At 44.7% G+C, this 19,738-nt stretch overlaps 1 protein-coding gene across 17 annotated transcripts in view; it reads right to left on the minus strand.

Moving 5' to 3' along the window:
* The window catches only part of LOC140907905 (KAT8 regulatory NSL complex subunit 1), a 147,101-nt gene that overhangs the window by 28,674 nt on the left and 98,689 nt on the right, over nucleotides 1-19,738 (minus strand). For 16 of the 17 annotated variants that reach the window (XM_073334933.1, XM_073334934.1, XM_073334928.1 and 13 more), the window contains 6 exons: nucleotides 19,076-19,277; nucleotides 17,300-17,465; nucleotides 7,816-7,977; nucleotides 5,693-5,868; nucleotides 2,880-3,001; nucleotides 1,797-1,851 (listed from right to left, as the gene is read on the minus strand). In XM_073334933.1, the coding sequence (XP_073191034.1) occupies nucleotides 1,797-1,851; nucleotides 2,880-3,001; nucleotides 5,693-5,868; nucleotides 7,816-7,977; nucleotides 17,300-17,465; nucleotides 19,076-19,277 (883 nt within the window). The remainder of the gene's footprint in view (nucleotides 1-1,796; nucleotides 1,852-2,879; nucleotides 3,002-5,692; nucleotides 5,869-7,815; nucleotides 7,978-17,299; nucleotides 17,466-19,075; nucleotides 19,278-19,738) is intronic. The other variant, XM_073334929.1, reaches the window with a different exon arrangement.

The following is a 19,738-nucleotide window of genomic DNA, read 5'->3' on the forward strand; positions in this document are numbered from 1 at the left end:
CTCCCACGGTTGCACTGTCATCCTGGAAACCATTGATCTGTTCATGAAGATGGTGTGTTTTTATTTCTTTTCGCTCTCCCCCCAACACTCACAAAACACACTGCATTTTCCTAAACCATGTTTTTTGGCTCAATGGACGGCCAGTTGGAATAGTGTCTGATTGGGGCCCACAGTTCACTTCCTGGTTCTGGCATGAACTCTATAAAATCCTAGGAATTGAACTCTTCATCTTCCCAGCCTACCACCCATAGATCAACGGGCAGATGGAGTAGGTACATCAAATCCTCAAGCAATATTTTTGATGCTTCCTTAACTATTGCCAAGGTAACTGGTCACTTGCCTGCCATACACTGAATTTGCTTAAAATACCTCTGTCTATGCCTCCACCTACAACAGTCCATTTTTTGGCCAATTACGGCTTTCACTCATTTCCTCCCTCCCGCCTCTGCAGACTCTCAAATTCTTGTTGAGACAGACCTTGTTACCCACCTTCACCAAGTTCACCAAAAACTTATGGAGCATCTGGAAGCCACCAAGAAAACTTATAAACACCATGCTGACCAAGATCATCAAGTTGCACATATACTAAGAGTGGGTAATAAGGTCTGGCTGTCTGCTAAACAGCTCAAATCCTCCCACCCACCTGCCAAATAAAATCATCAATACTTGCGTCCGTTCAAGATCACTGAACAAGTCAACCCAACTCCAGCTGCCTAAAACCATGAAAGTCTATCCAGTTTTTCACATATCCTTCCTGAAGGCCTACACAAAAATAATCTCGCTCTGCTTCATGGCCCACTCCCATGGAGGTCCAGGGTCAAGAAGAATATGAAAGGCAAGAAATCCTGGATTCTAAATGAATCCGAGGTCTATTTTACAACCTGGTGGACTAAGAGGGTTATGGTCCAGAAGAATGGTCTTGGGAATCAGAAGGGAATATCTATGCTCTGGAGCTCACACACACTTTTCACCAGAAGAACCTAGAAAAACTGGGCCATAAGGCCCCTAGAAAGCACCCTTGAGGGTTGGGGGCATGTGCTGTCAAGGGAGCCAGCTGCAATAGGGTCAGTCTCCTAGTAACACACTGGGCATAGCTGATCCTGGCAGGGGCTACCTAATTTACTGTACTTCCTGATTGGTGAAGGGGTAGGGCTAAGCTACTACCCGACCCAGAAGAAGCCAGAACTCTTGGGTTGCTCAATGCATCCCACTCAACAGCTGCGCTTGATCCTGCTTCCTGTATAATGTACCTGCTGCTACTCCCAATCTGCTCTTGTGCCTGCTCCAGTTCTTGCTTCTGCTCCCATCCAGCCCGTACCTGCTCCAGGTTCTTACCCTACTCTGTCCCTGACATCCCTGGCTCTCACCCCCGGCTTCAGTTCCCAACTGCATCTCTAGCTCACCCATTTGTTCTGGCCTCAACTATGTGCCTGGGTGTCCTGGGGTCCTGATTCGTGGCTCAGCTCTAACCTCCAGGCCTGACCACCCCCATGGCTTGTGCCAGTAGGCATGACCGCCCACGTCCCGGTTGTGTTCTTGACAGAGGAACGCTTTGACCCTCACGCATATACTGGCAGCTCACTGATTAAGCTGTGCGCTGTGGCTGGACAACATTTGTTACAGACTTCACTTAATAAAGCCTCCAGGCTTAGCAGTTTTACACTCAATCTTTATTTCTTCTAATAATACAAAATGCCAATCAGACATTTTCAGGATGGCTGTTACTTCTAACGACGTTTATCATTTGTCAATAGTGCTTGAGGCCAGAAACAGTGTGACAGTAGATTTTGTCTCACCTCAGAGTCCATGTGATCCAATGGCTCCACATCATTGGGCTCTACCACTCTCCAGCTGCAGGAAAGAACACTCATTGTCAGAACAAGTCTGCATTTGCTGCCATGTCACCCTCTTGGCTAAGACCCAGAGCCAAGACCTGGCCTCACAGTTGTTTCCCCATAGGTGCTGGACACTAGATCAAAGGTGATTAGCTTTACTGACAAAGCTTCCTAGTACAGACATACACACCTAGAAGCCATAGATTTAGATGTCTCATGTATGCACCAGCCAGCAATGTGACAACAGAAGCCTGATAAATTCAATCTCATTGGACTCTGTTTTGACAGGCTTTGAGGGAAGGCAAAAATGGCAGGGTTTATGAAAGTGAACAATGAACAACTGTGGAACTCATGACCATCTCATCGACCATGATCAATCACTTTCTCTCTCTCTCTTTTACATAAAAGCCTCATCTGTATTTTGTCTACTTAGATTGCAAGGGGCAGAGATCTCTCACTACAAGTTGGAAGTACACAGAAGACTGGATGCTGAATAAATAATAACAGTAATCAGAACCAGGAAATAGGATGTGCAGAAACTGCATGTAGTACTGCACAGCGCTTCCAGCGGTCCTCACTCCTACAGCAGTATCTCCGCTATTTCAATCTTTCTGAAACTAGTAATTATACCCTTGAAGCACTCACACAGTTCAAACCTCTTTGCCCGGTCTGCTAATATCCCTACAACGACATGTGCCAACAACTGAAGAGACTAATTTCCCTTGCTAACCTTTTTCATGTCTGGGAATTTTTCAGCCATCAGCTGGGAAGCATTTACCCAGACCAAACACTGCTGTCATATGCTAGTTGGCCAGTGGGCGATGCTGCCATGAAATTCCCTTTGAGGTGACAAACTGCATCCTTTTTGATTAAGGTTGGTTTTTTTTTTAAAAGATATACTGTCTTAATTTAAGTTATTATTGTTTCTTGACGAAAGACAGAGCTTTAGCAAAAGAGAAATAGCTTTCTCTTTTCACAGCCAAAACACCACCACCCTACACAGAACACAAAGGGAATTATTAATACTTTCCCATCTGCAGATACCTTGGTGTTAGAATCTCTTTGTACTGCAGCTTCTCCACTCGAGTGGCTGCTGCCATCGACACTGGGATCACAATGTTATTGATGTCGTAGGAACATTCCACTTTTCTTTTCTTTGAGGATAGCTGAAACCACACGCAGAGCGGAAAGGGAAAAAACCCAGAAAGAGCATTAGTGTCAACACAAAAGAACATTTAAATCATACCATGGAAAACTAAACTTCCCCAGAACAAGAGGTACATGTTACCTAGTGTTTCGAGTAATGGTGTAAGCAGGATTCCTGAGTTTTTTCCCCAGTTCTTCCACCAACTTGCTGTGATATTCTGGCCACATCAACCAAACCCTATGGCTCAATTTATTCTTCTCTAAAGTGGGGATATTTACCTATCTTATGTTGATGTTGCCAATCCTAATATTTGTAAAGTGTTTTAAGATCATATAGCAGAACAAAGTACTATTTATTACTCAATTATTCACAGCTAAGCAAGTCTCCTCCCCACACTGGAATTTGAGCTTGAGCCCTGAGAAACTAAGTTTTCCCTCTACTTGTAAATCAGGTTTTTGGAAGTCTCAGCGTAGAACAAAAGGCCTCTCAGTTCTAGGTGAAGAGCTCAAACCCAGACGGCGGGTATATCTATGGTGTAAAAAACCCCCAGCAGCCTCAAGTCTAAGAGCCCAGGTCAACTGAGTCAGACTTGTGGGGCTCATGCTACAGGGCTAAATGTAGTAGTGTAGATGTTCCAAACTGGGCTGGTGCTCAGACTCTGAGGCTCTCCCTTCTCACTAGGTCTTGAAATCTGAGCTCCAGCCTGAGTGGGAACATCTACACTGCTATTTTTAGCCCTGAAGGGCAACCCCAAGTCAGTTGATCTGAACTCTAATATTTACTACTGCAGGGGTGTTTTTTTGTTTTTGTTATGTAGACACACTTTAAGTCAGTAGCAGCAAAAAGTTAGGTGCTCGGATGTCAACAGTGATGAGCACAGTGTAAAAAATTTGAAACACAGATGGGAAGACTTGTCCATAAAATCCTTTAGAATTTGGTTTAGGAAGCTTCTGAAAAGATTGTTCCACTCCAGAGCAGGCAAGGCTAACAGGTCCAACTTCCAACTCTACTCCTAGACAACTGCAGCTGGGCATTCCCAATGGAGTCACCTATAGAAGGTGGGGCCAGAAAGATGGACAGCTTCTGGTAATGAGGCTCCAAGCAAGTGAGCTGACAATGTCAGTAGACTCTGTGAAGGAGTCCTCAAAGAAGAATAGTTTACAAATATTTTGGATATAGCAGTGAAGCATGAGATGGATCTGGAGCAGACAACGCAGAATGGAGATGGGCCTGCCCTGCTGAAGCTATCTGGGCAACAGGAAAGCAGTTCAGCTTTGGGATTGCTCCACCTTGCTTCTGTCAGTCAAGCCTGAAACAGCTGCCCATTAGTCAAAAATAGCATGTGGGGGGAGGGGGGCGGGGGGAGGAAGAGCAATAAATGTAATAATTGCTACTTCTAAGTCTCCTCCCTCCAACCCAGCAGTCTCCCCATATCCACAGAGGCCTGGACAGGAGCCAGTCAATACTTATCCTATATGGGCTTATACAAATGACTATCGTGAGATGTAGCATTTCCCCTCCCTGCCTCTCTAATTCTGTTCTCTCCCACTTAATTTGTGATCAAAACAAAGTTGAGTCACAGAGCTCACACAAGGATTGTTTATGCACAGGACTGACAGAATCATAGAAAAGTAGGGCTGGAAGGGACCTCAAAAAGTAATTAAGTCCAGCCCGTTGTGCTGTGGCTGGACCAACTAAACCTAGACCATCTCTGACTGGTGTTCATTCAACCTTTTATTAAAAGCCTCAAATTGCGGGAATTCTGCAATGTCCCTTAGAAGCCTATTCCAGATCCTTATAGTTATTCCAGATCCTATCTAACCTAAATATCCCTTGTTGCAGATTACACCCATGATTTCTTGTCGTACTTCAGCGGGTATGGAGAACAATTGATCAAAGTCCTCTTTATAGCAGCCTTTAACATATTTCAAGACTGTTACCAGGTCCCGCCTTAGTTTTCTTTTCTCAAGACTAAACATGCGAAGATTTTTTAACCTTTCCTCATAGGTCATGTTTTCTAAACCTTTTATCGTTTTTTGTTGCTCTCCTCTGGACTCTCTCCAATTTGTCCATATCTTTCCTAAAGTGTGGTGCCCAGAATTGGACACAGTACTCCAGCTGAGGCCTCACTAGTGCTGAATAAAGCAGGACAATTGCCTCCTGTATCTTACATACAAGACTCCTGTTAATACACCCCAGAATCATATTTGCTTTTTTTCACAGCTGCATCAGATTGTTGACTCACATTCAATTTGTGATCCACTATAATGCCCCGATACTTTTCAGCAGTACTACCACATAGCCAGTTATTCCCCATGTTGTAGTTGTGAATTCAATTTTTCCTTCCTAAGTAAAGTACTTTGCACTTGTTTTTACTGATGGTGTACGCTTAGTAAGAAATTTATAGACCACATATGCTGGCCCTGGTGGTGCACAGCAGGCACCCTGGCCACTTTGGGTGCTGGCTAAGACCACTGAAGCAAGTAGTTACTACTGTCTAATACCAAGATCATTTTAATAAAGGCATTTCCAGATTGTCCCTGCAGCCTACTGGCAGGCAAGGACTCCCCTCCCATAGCTTTGGCATAGGGTGTCCACGATGAGTCTAGCATCCGTTGGCCATGTCCAGCAATGCAGATGTTCACCAGCTGCATTAAAAAAACAGCTCCCTTTTTTAGGTTTGTTTGACACAGATTATGTTCTGACTCACCATTGTTGAATTACCAGCGGAAGGGAACTGGCTGGAAGATGGCGCTGGAGGAGTTTCTAGATACAAAGATGGTAGGTGGTGCATCAAAGGACTATGTTTATGTGCCTGAGAACCGGAAACAAGCAAGCTGTGATTGTCTGTTCCTTTAAGCTGCCTCTCCCCTTTAAACAATGAACCTGTTAATAAAGCACATGAACAGAGAACCCAAGTAAATCCAGAGTAATTTGTTCATAAGTCATTGCTGCTCTTATCTGTCAGTCCACCAGAACCCAGCTGGGGAATGCAGTCTGTATTGTGGAAGAAATGTTAAAATAAAAGAAATGGGGAAAAATCTACAAGTCAGAAAACCCAAGTGAAACCATTAGCACTGCACAGAATTGAACATATCACCTGTGAAATTCATCTTTGCTGGGTGTTTGCAATGAATATAAGTATCAAAAACAGTAGACTCCCCTCCAGTATGTTCAAAAAGTGGCCACCAAAAATCTTCCTCATATGTTGAGCTGATCACATTAGCCCCATCTTTGAATCACTCCTTTCTGTGTATCACATTAATTTAAAAAACACGGTCAACCACTACAATTAAGCCCCATGACACTACTCTGAGGAGGAGAAGTGATATATAAAGATCTTTTCACTCACCACTAAAATGCAGCAGCTGATCAAATTATCTCAAACACAGTACACAGTTTTAGGACAGGAAGTGAAGAATACCACCATAAGTCAACTGAAACTGCACAGAAAGGCTGATGTGTCCTCTCAAACATGAATCAAAGGAAGTGAATTATTATCCGAGAAAACACTGAATGTGCACTGCTGGCAGCAGTAGCATTTGCCACAGAAGAGAAAGGCTCTCTGACACCACTGGAGAGAAGCCAAGATTAATCCCTGAGCAGAAGGGACCTAAGACAGAATACTATAACAGCTATTCTAAAGCACATAGTAAAGCCATCGAAACGGACACAGGATGCAAGACTGATGGAGTTTATATTTAAGTGTAATAGTTTGCCTTCTTTAGTAGGTTCCTTACACCTGGAAAGGAGAGTGACTTCAGTGCTAACAAGCATGACCATTCTCTACTCAATGCCTCTTGTACCAAATATTGGATGGATGACATCTACAGTCTTTGCAAGTAACCTTCTCTCTCAAAGAGAAACAAACAGACTGAAAACAATGGGTAGGGTAATTAACTATTGTTAAGCCAATATGTATAGCGCTTCCTTTTTCATACAGCTGAAGGCACAAAGCTGAATGCACATGGGATGTGCATCAAATGCCAACCACCACACTGCCTGGTGCCAATCTGTATTTTCAGCATAAAGTTCTTTTCTTTATACGTTCTCTGGTTTGTTCACAACAACGGCAAAACAAATAAGTACGTCAGAGTCAGCAGCTGTGGGCCCCATTATAAGAACTCCATGGGCATGTCTGGCTTGCAGGCTGCATACTATGCTTGCTATTCAAGTACAGGGTATAAGAAAATATATTCTTTTAAAAAAACAAATGAAAACACCCACCATGGTACACTAAACAAGACCGGATGCTATAACTGGGGATTAATTCTTTCTAACATGGAATTGTTTTTTAGCCCTGGGTGCTTCTGTCAGCTTTCCTAAGAGCTTAACTTCTATGGATAGTTTTAATATCATGCACTTTAATGGGCTAAAAGAAACAGGAACCTAGAAAAACAGAAAAGAGTACAGGAGAAGACCGTGAAGAGCAACAATGGCAGCTCTGAACACAACTGAAACAGAAACATTTGGCAGGGATTTGCCAGGCACTCTTGGCAGGTGGATACACACATGCTTTGATTTAACACACACAAGGATCAAAAAGTTTCTCTTCGTTGACTTTCTTGTTAGTTCATTCCCAATCACGCTGTCTGGGTTTCTGTAGTAGCCATTTATTTGGTCATCTAACCAAAAGCAGGCTTTCCATTGTGGTGATGAGAACTTCTGCAATTTGCAAGATGCCAAAGCCAATCACCACCTGACGTTTATGTACTGAGTTTATTGCTACTTTCTACAGAAATGACAGGAACTGTAGGCTACACTGTAGGGTTGCACTTTGGTCACCTGTTAAAACTTACATGTAAGTTGACACCCCATCTCAGCTGAACTTACTGGATGCAGAGAGAGGTGATAGGCCTAGCTTTGGGAAAACGTTGGTTAGATCTTGTGGCTTCTTTCCAAAATGGGACATCTTCAGAGCCTTGAGCTTATGGCTCAATCTATGCTGCCTGTCATCTCTTAGTAAGGTTTCCAAGTACAAGTGAAGAGGCTTGCCTGAAAATAAAAACAACAGGTTATTCTAATATACACAAATCCTCTCTCCCCACACACAAATACCAGTGTTGTACAGACATAATTTGTAATTAGCATCTGCCAGTACTGTTAAATTCTATACATAGGAAAGTCACACATGCAGCTAAGCAGTTACAAATCCTGTCCCTTTTTAATCTTACAGCTCGTTGTCACAGATGATGTGATACAGAAAGTTCAGCATGAGTGGCCCCAGAATAAAAGCTTTCCTGCAACAAAGCAGCTGGTCAGGACAATCTAGCTCATGGAATTTGGCATCTTGCCTCAATGGATTACCTCTCACACTGTGCTGGCCTAACCCATTTTCAACTACACTATCATTTCTTGACAGTGGCCTGTGTCATTGCCTGAAAAGCTTTAGCAAAGGCTTCTCATATTTCATTTCCTATTGTCTCTCTGTTCTTACTGTAAAAAGCAAGTATGACAAGGTAAAACAGAAATTAACATCAAACACGTCTGAAATAGATGCTTTCACCCTTGCACATTGGGGAAAAGTATACCCTTCCAGTTGTTTACCCTGCCTTTAAGCCCTGTGACAAATGTCTTGTCCTTGCAGTTGCCAAAACCTCTTGCAAAAAAAGAACAGTTACTTACTCTACAGTAACTAAGAGACTAACCAATTTATTTGAGCATAAGCTTTCATGAGCTACAGCTCATTTCATCGGATGCAATCAGTGGAAAATACAGTGAGGAGATGGAGAATGTATACTTTCAAATCAGCGGCACTGCTATGGGTACCTGCATGACCCCACAGTATGCCAACATTTTTATGGCTGACTTAGAACAACGCTTCCTCAGTTCTCGTCCCCTAATGCCCCTTGTCACAAATACAAAGGGAAGGGTAAACCCTTTTAAAATCCCTCCTGGCCAGAGGAACACTCCTCTCACCTGTAAAGGGTTAAGAAGCTAAAGGTAACCTCGCTGGCACCTGACCAAAATGACCAATGAGGAGACAAGATACTTTCAAAAGCTGAGAGGAGGGACAGAAACAAAGGGTCTGCGTGTCTGTCTATATGCTGCTTTTGTCGGGGATAGACCAGGAATGGAGTCTTAGAACTTTTAGTAAGTAATCTAGCTAGGTATGTGTTAGATTATGATTTCTTTAAATGGCTGAGAAAAGAATTGTGCTGAATAGAATAACTATTTCTGTCTGTGTATCTTTTTTGTAACTTAAGGTTTTGCTAAGAGGGATTCTCTATGTTTTGAATCTAATTACCCTGTAAGGTATCTACCATCCTGATTTTACAGAGGGGATTTCTTTACTTCTATTTACTCCTATTTCTATTAAAAGTCTTCTTGTAAGAAAACTGAATGCTTTTTCATTGTTCTCAGATCCAAGGGTTTGGGTCTGTGGCCACCTATGCAAATTGGTGAGGCTTTTTATCCAACATTTCCCAGGAAAGGGGGGGGTGCAAGTGTTGGGAGGATTATTCATTGTTCTTAAGATCCAAGGGTCTGGGTCTGTAGTCACCTACGCAAACTGGTGAGGCTTTTTACCAAACCTTGTCCAGGAAGTGGGGTGCAAGGTTTTGGGAAGTATTTGGGGGGAAAGATGTTTCCAAACAGCTCTTCCCCAGTAACCAGTATTTGTTTGGTGGTGGTAGCGGCCAATCCAAGGACAAAAGGTGGAATATTTTGTACCTTGGGGAAGTTTTGACCTAAGCTGGTAAAGATAAGCTTAGGAGGTTTTCATGCAGGTCCCCACATCTGTACCCTAGCGTTCAGAGTGGGGAAGGAACCTTGACACCCCTACTCTATTTGCGCTATATTGATGACATCTTCATCATCTGGACCCATGGAAAAGAAGCCCTTGAGGAATTCCACCATGATTCCAACCATTTCCATCCCACCATCAACCTCAGCCTGGACCAGTCCACACAAGAGATCCACTTCTTGGACACTACAGTGCTAATAAGTGATGGTCATATAAACACCACCCTATACCGGAAACCTACTGACCGTTATTCCTACCTACATGCCTCCAGCTTTCACCCTGACCACACCACACGATCCATCGTCTACAGCCAAGCTCTGCGATACAAAATTTGCTCCAACCCCTCAGACAGAGACAAACACCTACAAGATCTCTATCAAGCATTCTTACAACCACAGTACCCACCTGCTGAAGTGAAGAAACAGATTGACAGAGTGAGAAGAGTACCCAGAAGTCACCTACTATCGGACAAGCCCAACAAAGAAAATAACACAACGCCACTAGCCATCACCTTCAGCCCCCAACTAAAACCTCTCCAACGCATCATTAAGGATCTACAACCTATCCTGAAGGACGACCCATCACTCTCACAAATCAGGCCAGTCCTTGCCTACAGACAGCCCCCCAACCTGAAGCAAATACTCACCAGCAACCACACACCACAGAACCACTAACGTAGGAACCTATCCTTGCAACAAAGCCCTTTGCCAACTGTGTCCACATATCAAAGCAGGGGATGCCATCATAGGGCCTAATCACATCAGCCACACTATCAGAGGCTCATTCATCTGCACATCTACCAATGTGATATATGCCATCATGTGCCAGCAATGCCCCTCTGCCATGTACCTTGGTCAAACTGGACAGTCTCTACGTAAAAGAATAAATGGACACAAATCAGATGTCAAGAATTATAACATTCATAAACCAGTCGGAGAACACTTCAATCTCTCTGGTCACTTGATCTCTGACCTAAAAGTCGCAATATTACAACAAAGAGCCTTAAAAAACAGACTCCAATGAGAGACTGCTGAATGGAATTAATTTGCAAACTGGATACAATTAACTTAGGCTTGAATAGAGACTGGGAGCGGATGAGTCATTACACAAAGTAAAACTATTTCCCCATGTTTATTCCCCCGCACCCACTGTTCCTCAGACGTTCTTGTTAACTCCTGGAAGTGGCCCACCTTGATTATCACTACAAAAGGTTTTCTTCCCACACCCCCCTGCTCTCCTGCTGGTAATAGCTCATCTTAAGTGATCACTCTCTTTACAGTGTGTATGATAACACCAATTTTTTCATGTTCTGTGTGTATATAAATCTCCTCACTGTATTTTCCACTGAATGCATCCGATGAAGTGAGCTGTAGCTCACAAAAGCTTATGCCCAAATAAATTGGTTAGTCTCTCAGGTGCCACAAGTACTCCTTTTCTTTTTGCGAATACAGACTAACACGGCTGCTAATCTGAAACTCTATAGTAACTGTGGTTCTTCGATATGCGTTCCCCACATGTATTCCAATTCTGGTGCACATGTGCCTCATATGAGATAGATTCCTTCGGAGTTTGCTGGGGCCACACCTGTGCCCTAGATACCCTCTCACTCTCCACAGCCAAGAGCATAAAGGAATGAGGGCGGTCACAATTACCCTTCAATTGCTTCCTAAATCAGAATCTAGGTGGTTCAGGACTCCACAGTAGTGGGGAAGAAGGGCAGGGAAGGGTTGTGGAATATGTGTGGACAATACATCTTGAAGAACCACAGTTACTAAGTTAACTATTCTTTTTGTGATTGTCCATGTGTATTCATCTGGTAACGCACAAGTCGTGATCTTCTGTCCAGGAGGTGGGTGCTCAGAGTCTGCTGAAACAATGAATAAGACAGCTCTGCCAAAGTGGGTGTCTGATCTGGAGCTCTCCAACAAGCAGTGCTGGAGTTCAGTTCACACCTTCACCCAGCTGGGTGGTCTACAAATCTGAGATTGGAACGCCCCTGAGAAGAGAGACTGCAGAGGATGCTTGAGCTCTGGTAGAATGAGCCATGATCTGTGAAAGTAGGTTCAAGTGAGCTTTTGCAGATGACACTAAACTGGGAGGAGAGGTAGATACGCTGGAGGGTAGGGATAGGATACACAGGGCCCTAGACAAATGAGAGGATTGGGCCAAAAGAAATCTGATGAGGTTCAACAAGGACAAGTGCAGAGTCCTGCACCTAGGATGGAAGAATCCCATGCACCGCTACAGACTAGGGACCGAATGGCTAGGCAGCAGTTCTGCAGAATAGGACCTAGGGGTGACAGTGGACGAGAAGCTGGATATGAGTCAACAGTGTGCCCTTGTTGCCAAGAAGGCCAATGGCATTTTGGGATGTATAAGTAGGGGCATTGCCAGCTGATCGAGGGACGTGATCGTTCCCCTCTATTCGACTTTGGTGAGGCCTCATCTGGAGTACTGTGTCCAGTTTTGGGCCCCACACTACAAGAAGGATGTGGAAAAATCGGAAAGCGTCCAGCGGAGGGCAACAAAAATGATTAGGGGACTGGAACACATGACTTATGAGGAGAGGCTGAGGGAACTGGGATTGTTTAGTCTGTGGAAGAGTCGAATGAGGGGGGATTTGATAGCTGCTTTCAGCTACCTGAAAGAGGGTGGCTCTAGACTGTTCTCAGTGGTAGCAGATGACAGAACAATGAATAATGGTCTCAAGTTGCAGCGGGGGAGGTTTAGGTTGGATATTAGGAAAAACTTTTTCACTAGGAGGGTGGTGAAACACTGGAATGCGTTACCTAGGGAGGTGGTGGAATCTCCTTCCTTAGAAGTTTTTAAAGTCCTGGCTGGGATGATTTAGTTGGGGATTGGTCTTGCTTTGAGCAGGGGGTTGGACTAGATGACCTTCCAACCCTGATATTCTATGATTGCGCAGCATGCCCTGATATAGTCAGAAAGCCACAAAAATAATCGTTCAGTGGGTATCGGCTGATGCTTCATCCGGTCAGAAAAGGCCAGGGACAATCTCTGAGAACTCCTGAATGGTCTTGTCCTAGTCACAGTAGGAAAGAATTTGGAGCACATGTAAGTAAGGCTACGATTTTGTCACGGAGGTCGTGGAAGTCACAGAATCCATGACTTCCAAAGACCTCCGTGACTTCAGCCCTGGTGGCTGGGAGCTGCAGGGTCCCGCCTCCTCCTGCGGCAGCAGGGGGACCCCTGGACACCACAGGGAGGCAGGGGGACCCCCTGCAGCTCCCCTCCATCGAGGGAGTCAAGGGGGCCCTGGAGCTCTGAGCCCTCACTGGTGGTGCAGGCCCCAGAGCTCCCAGCCACCCCGCAGCTGCCCAGTCCCTTCCCATTTTATCATGGATATTTTTAGTAGCAATCCAGGACAGGTCACAGGCTTCAGTCAGTTTTTCTTTATTGCCTGTGACCTGTCTGTAACTCTTACTAAAAATATTCATTACAAAACCTTAGCCTTATACATAAGGTGTGAAGTTTGGCTTCCCTTGACTACTCCAAGGCTTGAAAAAAATTGGCAGGTGGATCACTTGATTCAGGTGAAGCTTCAAGATGGCCTTGGGCAGAAACTTTGGATGAAGCCTTGATGTCACCCTGTCCTTATCACATAATGTATATGCCATTGCAGCCTGGATTTCCCTTATTCTCTAGGCTGCATTTCTAACCATCAAGGTGGTTTTCATAGACAAGCGGTATACAGAAAAGGTTGCTAGATGTTCAAAGAGGGGACCCCCATTAACCATGCTCCATGAAAAGATAGTTGAGATCAGTGTAAATGTGGCTGTCATGTAGGTCCATGAGGTCACATGCCCTAAGAGCATGAGATATGCTGACTGATGTTGCCAGGTAAGCCTGGCATTGATTGAAGTTCAGCATGGTGAGGAATCTGTCCTGTGGCAAGTAGTTTTTTACCACTGTGGAGTCAAATAATGCCCCTATGAACTCTGTTTTGAGTGAGGTAAGAATGGATTTCTCCCTTTTGACTCTGAGACCTAAGGGGGCAAAGAGTTGTAGTGTTACTTGAATGGAATTGCTCACTTGTTGAGGAGATCAACTTCTGGTAACCAGGTGTCAAGCTCTACATAGATTTGCACTCCCCTTGTATCCTTAGATAGGCTGCCATAACTGTGAGGCACTCGGTCAATACTCTGGGAGCTGCAGAGAGGCCAAAGGAAAGCACCCTGCATTGATAATGCAACTTTCCCAGAAGCAAAGTGAGGTATTTCCTGAGGGTCCGGTTGAATAGCTGTATGGAAAGAGACATCCTGTAAGCCGAGAGCCAAAAGCCAGTCTTGAGGATGTAGGGTAGGAACTAAGGAAACTAGGGTTACCAACCTCCATTCTTCACTGGGATTATGAAACAAAGTGAATAAATCTCTCTGCCCTAGAATTCTACAGACTCTCCTTCCATTGCTATAGAAAAGTTTATTTCGTTTAACAGTATCTCATGAGAGGGGTCCCTGAAGAGGGACAAGGAAGTGGGGCAGGGAGAGACTGAAACTGTATAGCACACAGCGTGTCTACAATTTCTAGGACTTACTGGTTTCTAGGTTCCAGGCCTCCCAAAAGCAAAACAAATGGTTCCCAAAAGGGTGGGGGAGGGGTGGGACAAAGGGAATACAAATCCTGTGGTTCTATGTAGCTCTGTAATTGGGTTTACAAAGCCCATACTAAGCATAGACAGATGGGGGAGGAGAGTCTTCCCTGCTCACAGGCAACCAGGCTGACCACACCCCAGCACAGCTGTTGGACCTGCCAATCATGGAGGCATGTACCCACAGCTGAGACCAATAAGGAAAACAAGCCTAGGTATAAAGGAAGGAGAACAGTGAGAGATGGGGAGGCAGAAAGGCCTGGGACATTTGACAGGCTCCCAACAGTCCTGTCAGATTTGCTGACAGGAGGTTGATGCAGAGCGTATGGCAGGGGAGTAAGGAGCAGAGCATCTCCATCTCTGGAACTTCTGTCTTTTCCTCAGGGGCTCTGTTGATCTCAGCTGGTGTGGGGAGCTTAGACATCTGTTCTTGGTGCTTTCGGTGCCAAAACATCGGTATAGTAAGTGGCATGACCGGGCTCCTCAAGCTGTGCCAAGTTTGTTCAGTGACCTGTCTGGGCCAAGCTGTCAGTAGGACCCGATCCAGACCTTGAACTGCCTCCTGGTTTGGACTACTCTGGATCAGCAAGGGAAATCTGTCTCTCCAATCACTCAGAGCAGTGCTCCTTGCTCCCTCTTTCCTCAGAAAATTGCGTTGAGGAGGGTATGGAGGCTCTCACAGACTCTGTAGTCAACAAGTAAGACTTTCTCGAAGCTCTGGGTGGACCCATGGATTACTGGTCTGGTCATTTTCTTCATCTCAGGTTTGGAGTACGCCTTCATGGACATCTTCAGGAGGAACACTTGTAGGTGGGACTCCCTTGCTTTTGGTGTCCTCCTTGAAAAAGAGCGACATGTGGTGCATTTTTCTGGAATATGCACTTCACTGAGGTAGAAGTCTTTTTGAGTGTCTGTCACCATATGGATAGCTTGCAGATGGACAGGAATTAAATCCTGGAATTTTGATTCTGCCATGTTCAGGGCACCCTGTGTTGGGAGCACCCCAAAGTTAAAGACCTTCTTTCTTTTACTTTTTGGCCAGTGGGCTTAAACTATGTTAACTTAACTATATTAAGGAACACTAAACTAAAAACTAGAGCAGCGGTTCTAAAACTGTGGGTTGGAACCCCAAAGTGGGTCATGACCCCATTTTAATGAGGTTGCCAGCACCGGCTTAGACTTGCTGGGACCCAGGGCTGGGACCCAGGGCTGAAACCCTTCAGCATGAGCGGTGGGGCTTCAGCTTCCGCTCCCCACCGCAGGGGAGTGGGGCTCAGGAAGGCTCAGGCTTCTGTCCTCCCTCCTGGGGTCGTGTAGTCATTTTTGTTGTCAGAAGGGGGTCGCGGTGCAAGGAAGTTTGAGAACCCCTGAACTAGAGCAAAAGAATCACACAGTGCCCAGAGATGCAGACACTGCTGGGATTCTGTCTCTGCCTCAGATGGAACTGAAGGATGGTTGTGGCTGCCCTACCCTTTATGCCCTCAGGTACCAGGAGCAACAGGGCATTCAGGACACAGGGGCAGCACGCAAACACACAGAATCCAGTCTCCAGCACAAGGGCACCAGAACAGAATATATGTGGACAATCACTTGAAGAATAATTCTACCTGAATTTCCTCCAAAACAGAGAGTCGTTTTTTCCCTTCCCAGGTACAAGAGTCCCCTCTTCCCAGTTCTTTCCTTCACAGACATCAGTCCTCATATACCCACTTATGTAGTGAAACCTACTCAAGTCACCCTTCCAAGAGCCCAGTCCTGACCTAACTTTGAATACACCCAGTTTCCAGATGTCCACTGTCCCAGAAGTTAAATTAAAAAAAAAAAAAAAGTAAATATACTAGAGAAAGTCTAATAGGGTACATGAAATCAAACAATTCCTGATCCCCCAACAGAATTTAGCTGACTCTCACTGGCTGGAACCAAATCAATCACAACCCTGGAAAAATAAATTCTCTCTTCAAATACACTTTGGGGAGAGCGCTGCCTAAAAACCAGCATTAAAATGAGTTTTAGGGCTAGTCTACACTGGCAACGCTTGTGTAGTCACAGCAGAGTGCTAGGAGAGAGCTCTCCCAGAGCTCTAAAAAACCCACCTCCACGAGAGGTGTAGCTACCAGCGGTGGAAGAGCAGCTCCCAGAGCCGGTGCACTGTTTACACTGGCGCTTTACAGTGCTGAAACTTGCTGCACTCAAGGGGGTATTTTTTCACACCCCGAGCAAGAAAGTTGAAGCACTGTAAATTGCCAGTGTAGACAAGCCCTTAGTCATTTTTGAGTAGATTTCCTGTTGTTGATAATCCCTCCTACCATTTGTTTCCTTCCACATTGTTCTTTTTGTGCATGTATGCTAATTAGTTTAGTGTTACTCAAAAGGGGGTGAGATGGTCTCTTCTGGTTTGTTGTTGCAGCCCATGGAGACAGGAGCTCTTTATGAGGGCTAGACTTTTAGAACTTACTTATTTTTTTAAATACAAAAATAGCAGCATACTTTTCTAAGAGACAAGAAAAAAAAATTAGGTTAAGATTTGGTCTGGCTTTCCAAGATCCCCTTTTAAAGATCCTATTCTTTCCTTGGAAAGAATCTGGGAATTTTTCCATGGAAAATTAAACAATAAAAAGATTTTTCTTTCCAGAAGGGACACTCAAGAGAGGGCTGCAGTGGCACTGTCAAGAGCTCATCTATTTAAACATTAAACAGAGTAAAAATAGCAGTACCCTTCTATTCAGAGCATGGTATGCTGGGACATGTAGTCTCCATGGGCTGTATCTCTGTATTAAAAATAAGGGAAATTAGAGTCACACTGCATAACTTTGTGGGAAGCCTCTGGCAATTCCTTGCATATATACTACCCTAAAATTCAGTTTAGTGTATTTTAAACATTCTTGCCTGTAAATGGAAGGAGGAGCAGGACACCTGTAGAATAAAGTCCTTTATTTTATACTAAGAACGTGTAATCTACTCACCATGAGAGAATGACAGTATGGGATGGAAGCCAGAATCCAGCAGTGCTATACGCTCTTCTAAGGACATAGTGTCTGGGTCTATGGCTTGAATAGAGGTTTTACAACCACACAAGATACAAGTGCTGGGCCATTCACAGCTACACTTCATGGTGAGAGGTTTCTGCGGCTAGTATAAAGGAAAATAAAAAGATCAGCCATCTAAAAAGGGAAAAATCACCAGTGTTTTCCTTAATTTAAGAAGGGATGCTGATATTCAGATCCAATGTTTCCAGGGTCTGATTTCTACAGACAAACTACATTTCATGCCCTAACCAAAAAAAACCCAAACCTTTCAAAAAGGAAATATTTAGATAAATTTTGAAAGATAGACATAACAATGGTCTTGTTGAATGGACCATCTCCAGTGAACCAACAAAAGAGTAAACCAAACACAGACACACAGGTCCCAGTGCTCACTCAGCAGCAATAACAGTATGTATGCAGGGCACAGCAAGGAATACAATCACCTATTTCTTTCAAGTACTCTCCTTGCTCCTGGATTCCAGCTCTTATCCTTTGAAAAAATCATTTTCACTAATACAAGACTGGAATTCTCCTTGTGGCTAAACATAAAATTGAATTACAATGGTTTCTGGTAATTATACTTAGGCCTATAATATTAACATATGGTGCTATTTTAAAGGGACAATTCACAGTTAAACTTTTTTGACATTCCCAAGTGAGTATAGCTTGTTTCTTGTATCATCTTCTACTGAGCAGGAAACATCAAAATAAAGAAGAAGATGTTTGTAATGTAAACACTCTAAGCTAAAGGTAAGTGGTGGGAAATAGAAATTATGTCAGTGCAGAAACCAAAACCATAGTTAGGCTGTCACCGCTCGCAAAGGCATGGTCTGAGCACATGACTAGGATTCAGGTACTCTGGCTCTAATCCCAGCTCTTGACAGTTTCCCTGTGACCTTGGGCAATTCAATTTCTATGCCTTGGTTTCCCCAATTGTAAAATCATAGAATCATAGAAGATTGGGGTTGGAAGAGACCTCAGGAGGTCATCTAGTCCAAACCCCCTGCTCAAAGCAGGACCAACACCAACTAAATCATCCAACTAAATCAGGGGTCTCAAATTCGAATCATCAGGAGGTCCACATGAGGACTTGTATGTTGGCCTGAGGGCCGCATCACCCCCCCAACTGCCCCCACCCTCCCCCTGCCCGTGGGGTGCTGCAGGGGGCTCAGGGCAGAGGGTTGGGGTGCAGGACGGGTGCAGGGTGTGGCAGGGGGCTCAGGACAGGGGGGTGGGATGCAGGAGGGGTTCGAGTTCCAGCCCGGCGCCGCTTACCTTGAGCGGCTCCGGGGTGGCAGGGGCATGCACTGGGGCTAGGGTAGGCTCCCTGCCTGCCCTGGCCCCGTGCCACTCTGCTCCGGGAAGGCAGGCACCTGCGGCCACGGGGGGAGGGGGAACAGAGAACTCCGTGAGCTGTTCTTGCCTGCGGGTACCTCCTCCGAAGCTCCCATTGGCCGCGCATCCCCGTTCTCTCTTCCCCCTCCCCCTGCGGCCGCAGGGAAGCAGTGAGCTTAGCGGGCCGCATGTTTGAGACCCCTGAACTAAATCAACAAAATAGAGTATCATCTACTCTCAGAGGGATGTTTATAATGCACTTGGAGACCGTGGGAGTGAAGGGGGTACTCCTTTGTGTTTAGACTTAATAAAAAAAAACGCAGGCTAGATTGTATTTTAGCAGCCATGTGGCTAAACTCACTGAGAGTTTGTACCTACCTTCTTGCTAAGGAGAGAGACAGTGTTAGCTCGGACCAGCTTGCGTTTCTTGTATCTGCAAATGGGGCGGATTCTAGCTGCAACACAGCTGTTGTCTGGTATGGAGGGTACAGTAGCCAGGCTATCCAGTCGTTTCTGTTTGAGAATCTCCTCAGCTTCCAAACTGGCCAGAGAGATGTTGTTGGAGTGGCTTGTGTGCAAACTGCAACCAAATAAATAAATAAATAAATAAATAAGACAGTGAGCCTCACTCAGCATGAGAGGGGTAAAAGTTAATACTGCATTGTGATGGCTGTGCTGTCAGATCACCTTCAGGTATTTTCTTAGGCAGTTAATGATTTTTATCAGTTTGGGTTCTTACTACAGCTGTGCTCCTGTTAACTTAGCTTCTAATAATTCTTTAGGGGGAAACATGCTCAGCTACTTATGCATCTAGTTGGAAATGAATACTGAAGGTCATAAAATCGCAGAAATGCAGGGCTGGAAGGGACCTTGAGAAATCATCAAATCCAGCTCCCTGTGCTGTGACAGGACCAAGTAAACCCAGATCATCCCTGACAAGCATATGTCCAACTTGTTTTTAAATGGTTCCAGTGATGAGGACTCCATGACCTCCCATGGAAGCCTATTCCAGAGCTTAACTATCCTTCTAGCTAGAAAGAT

This window comes from Lepidochelys kempii, chromosome 2, assembly GCF_965140285.1.
Source record: "Lepidochelys kempii isolate rLepKem1 chromosome 2, rLepKem1.hap1, whole genome shotgun sequence".
In the NCBI taxonomy this organism is placed as follows: Eukaryota; Metazoa; Chordata; order Testudines; family Cheloniidae; genus Lepidochelys; species Lepidochelys kempii.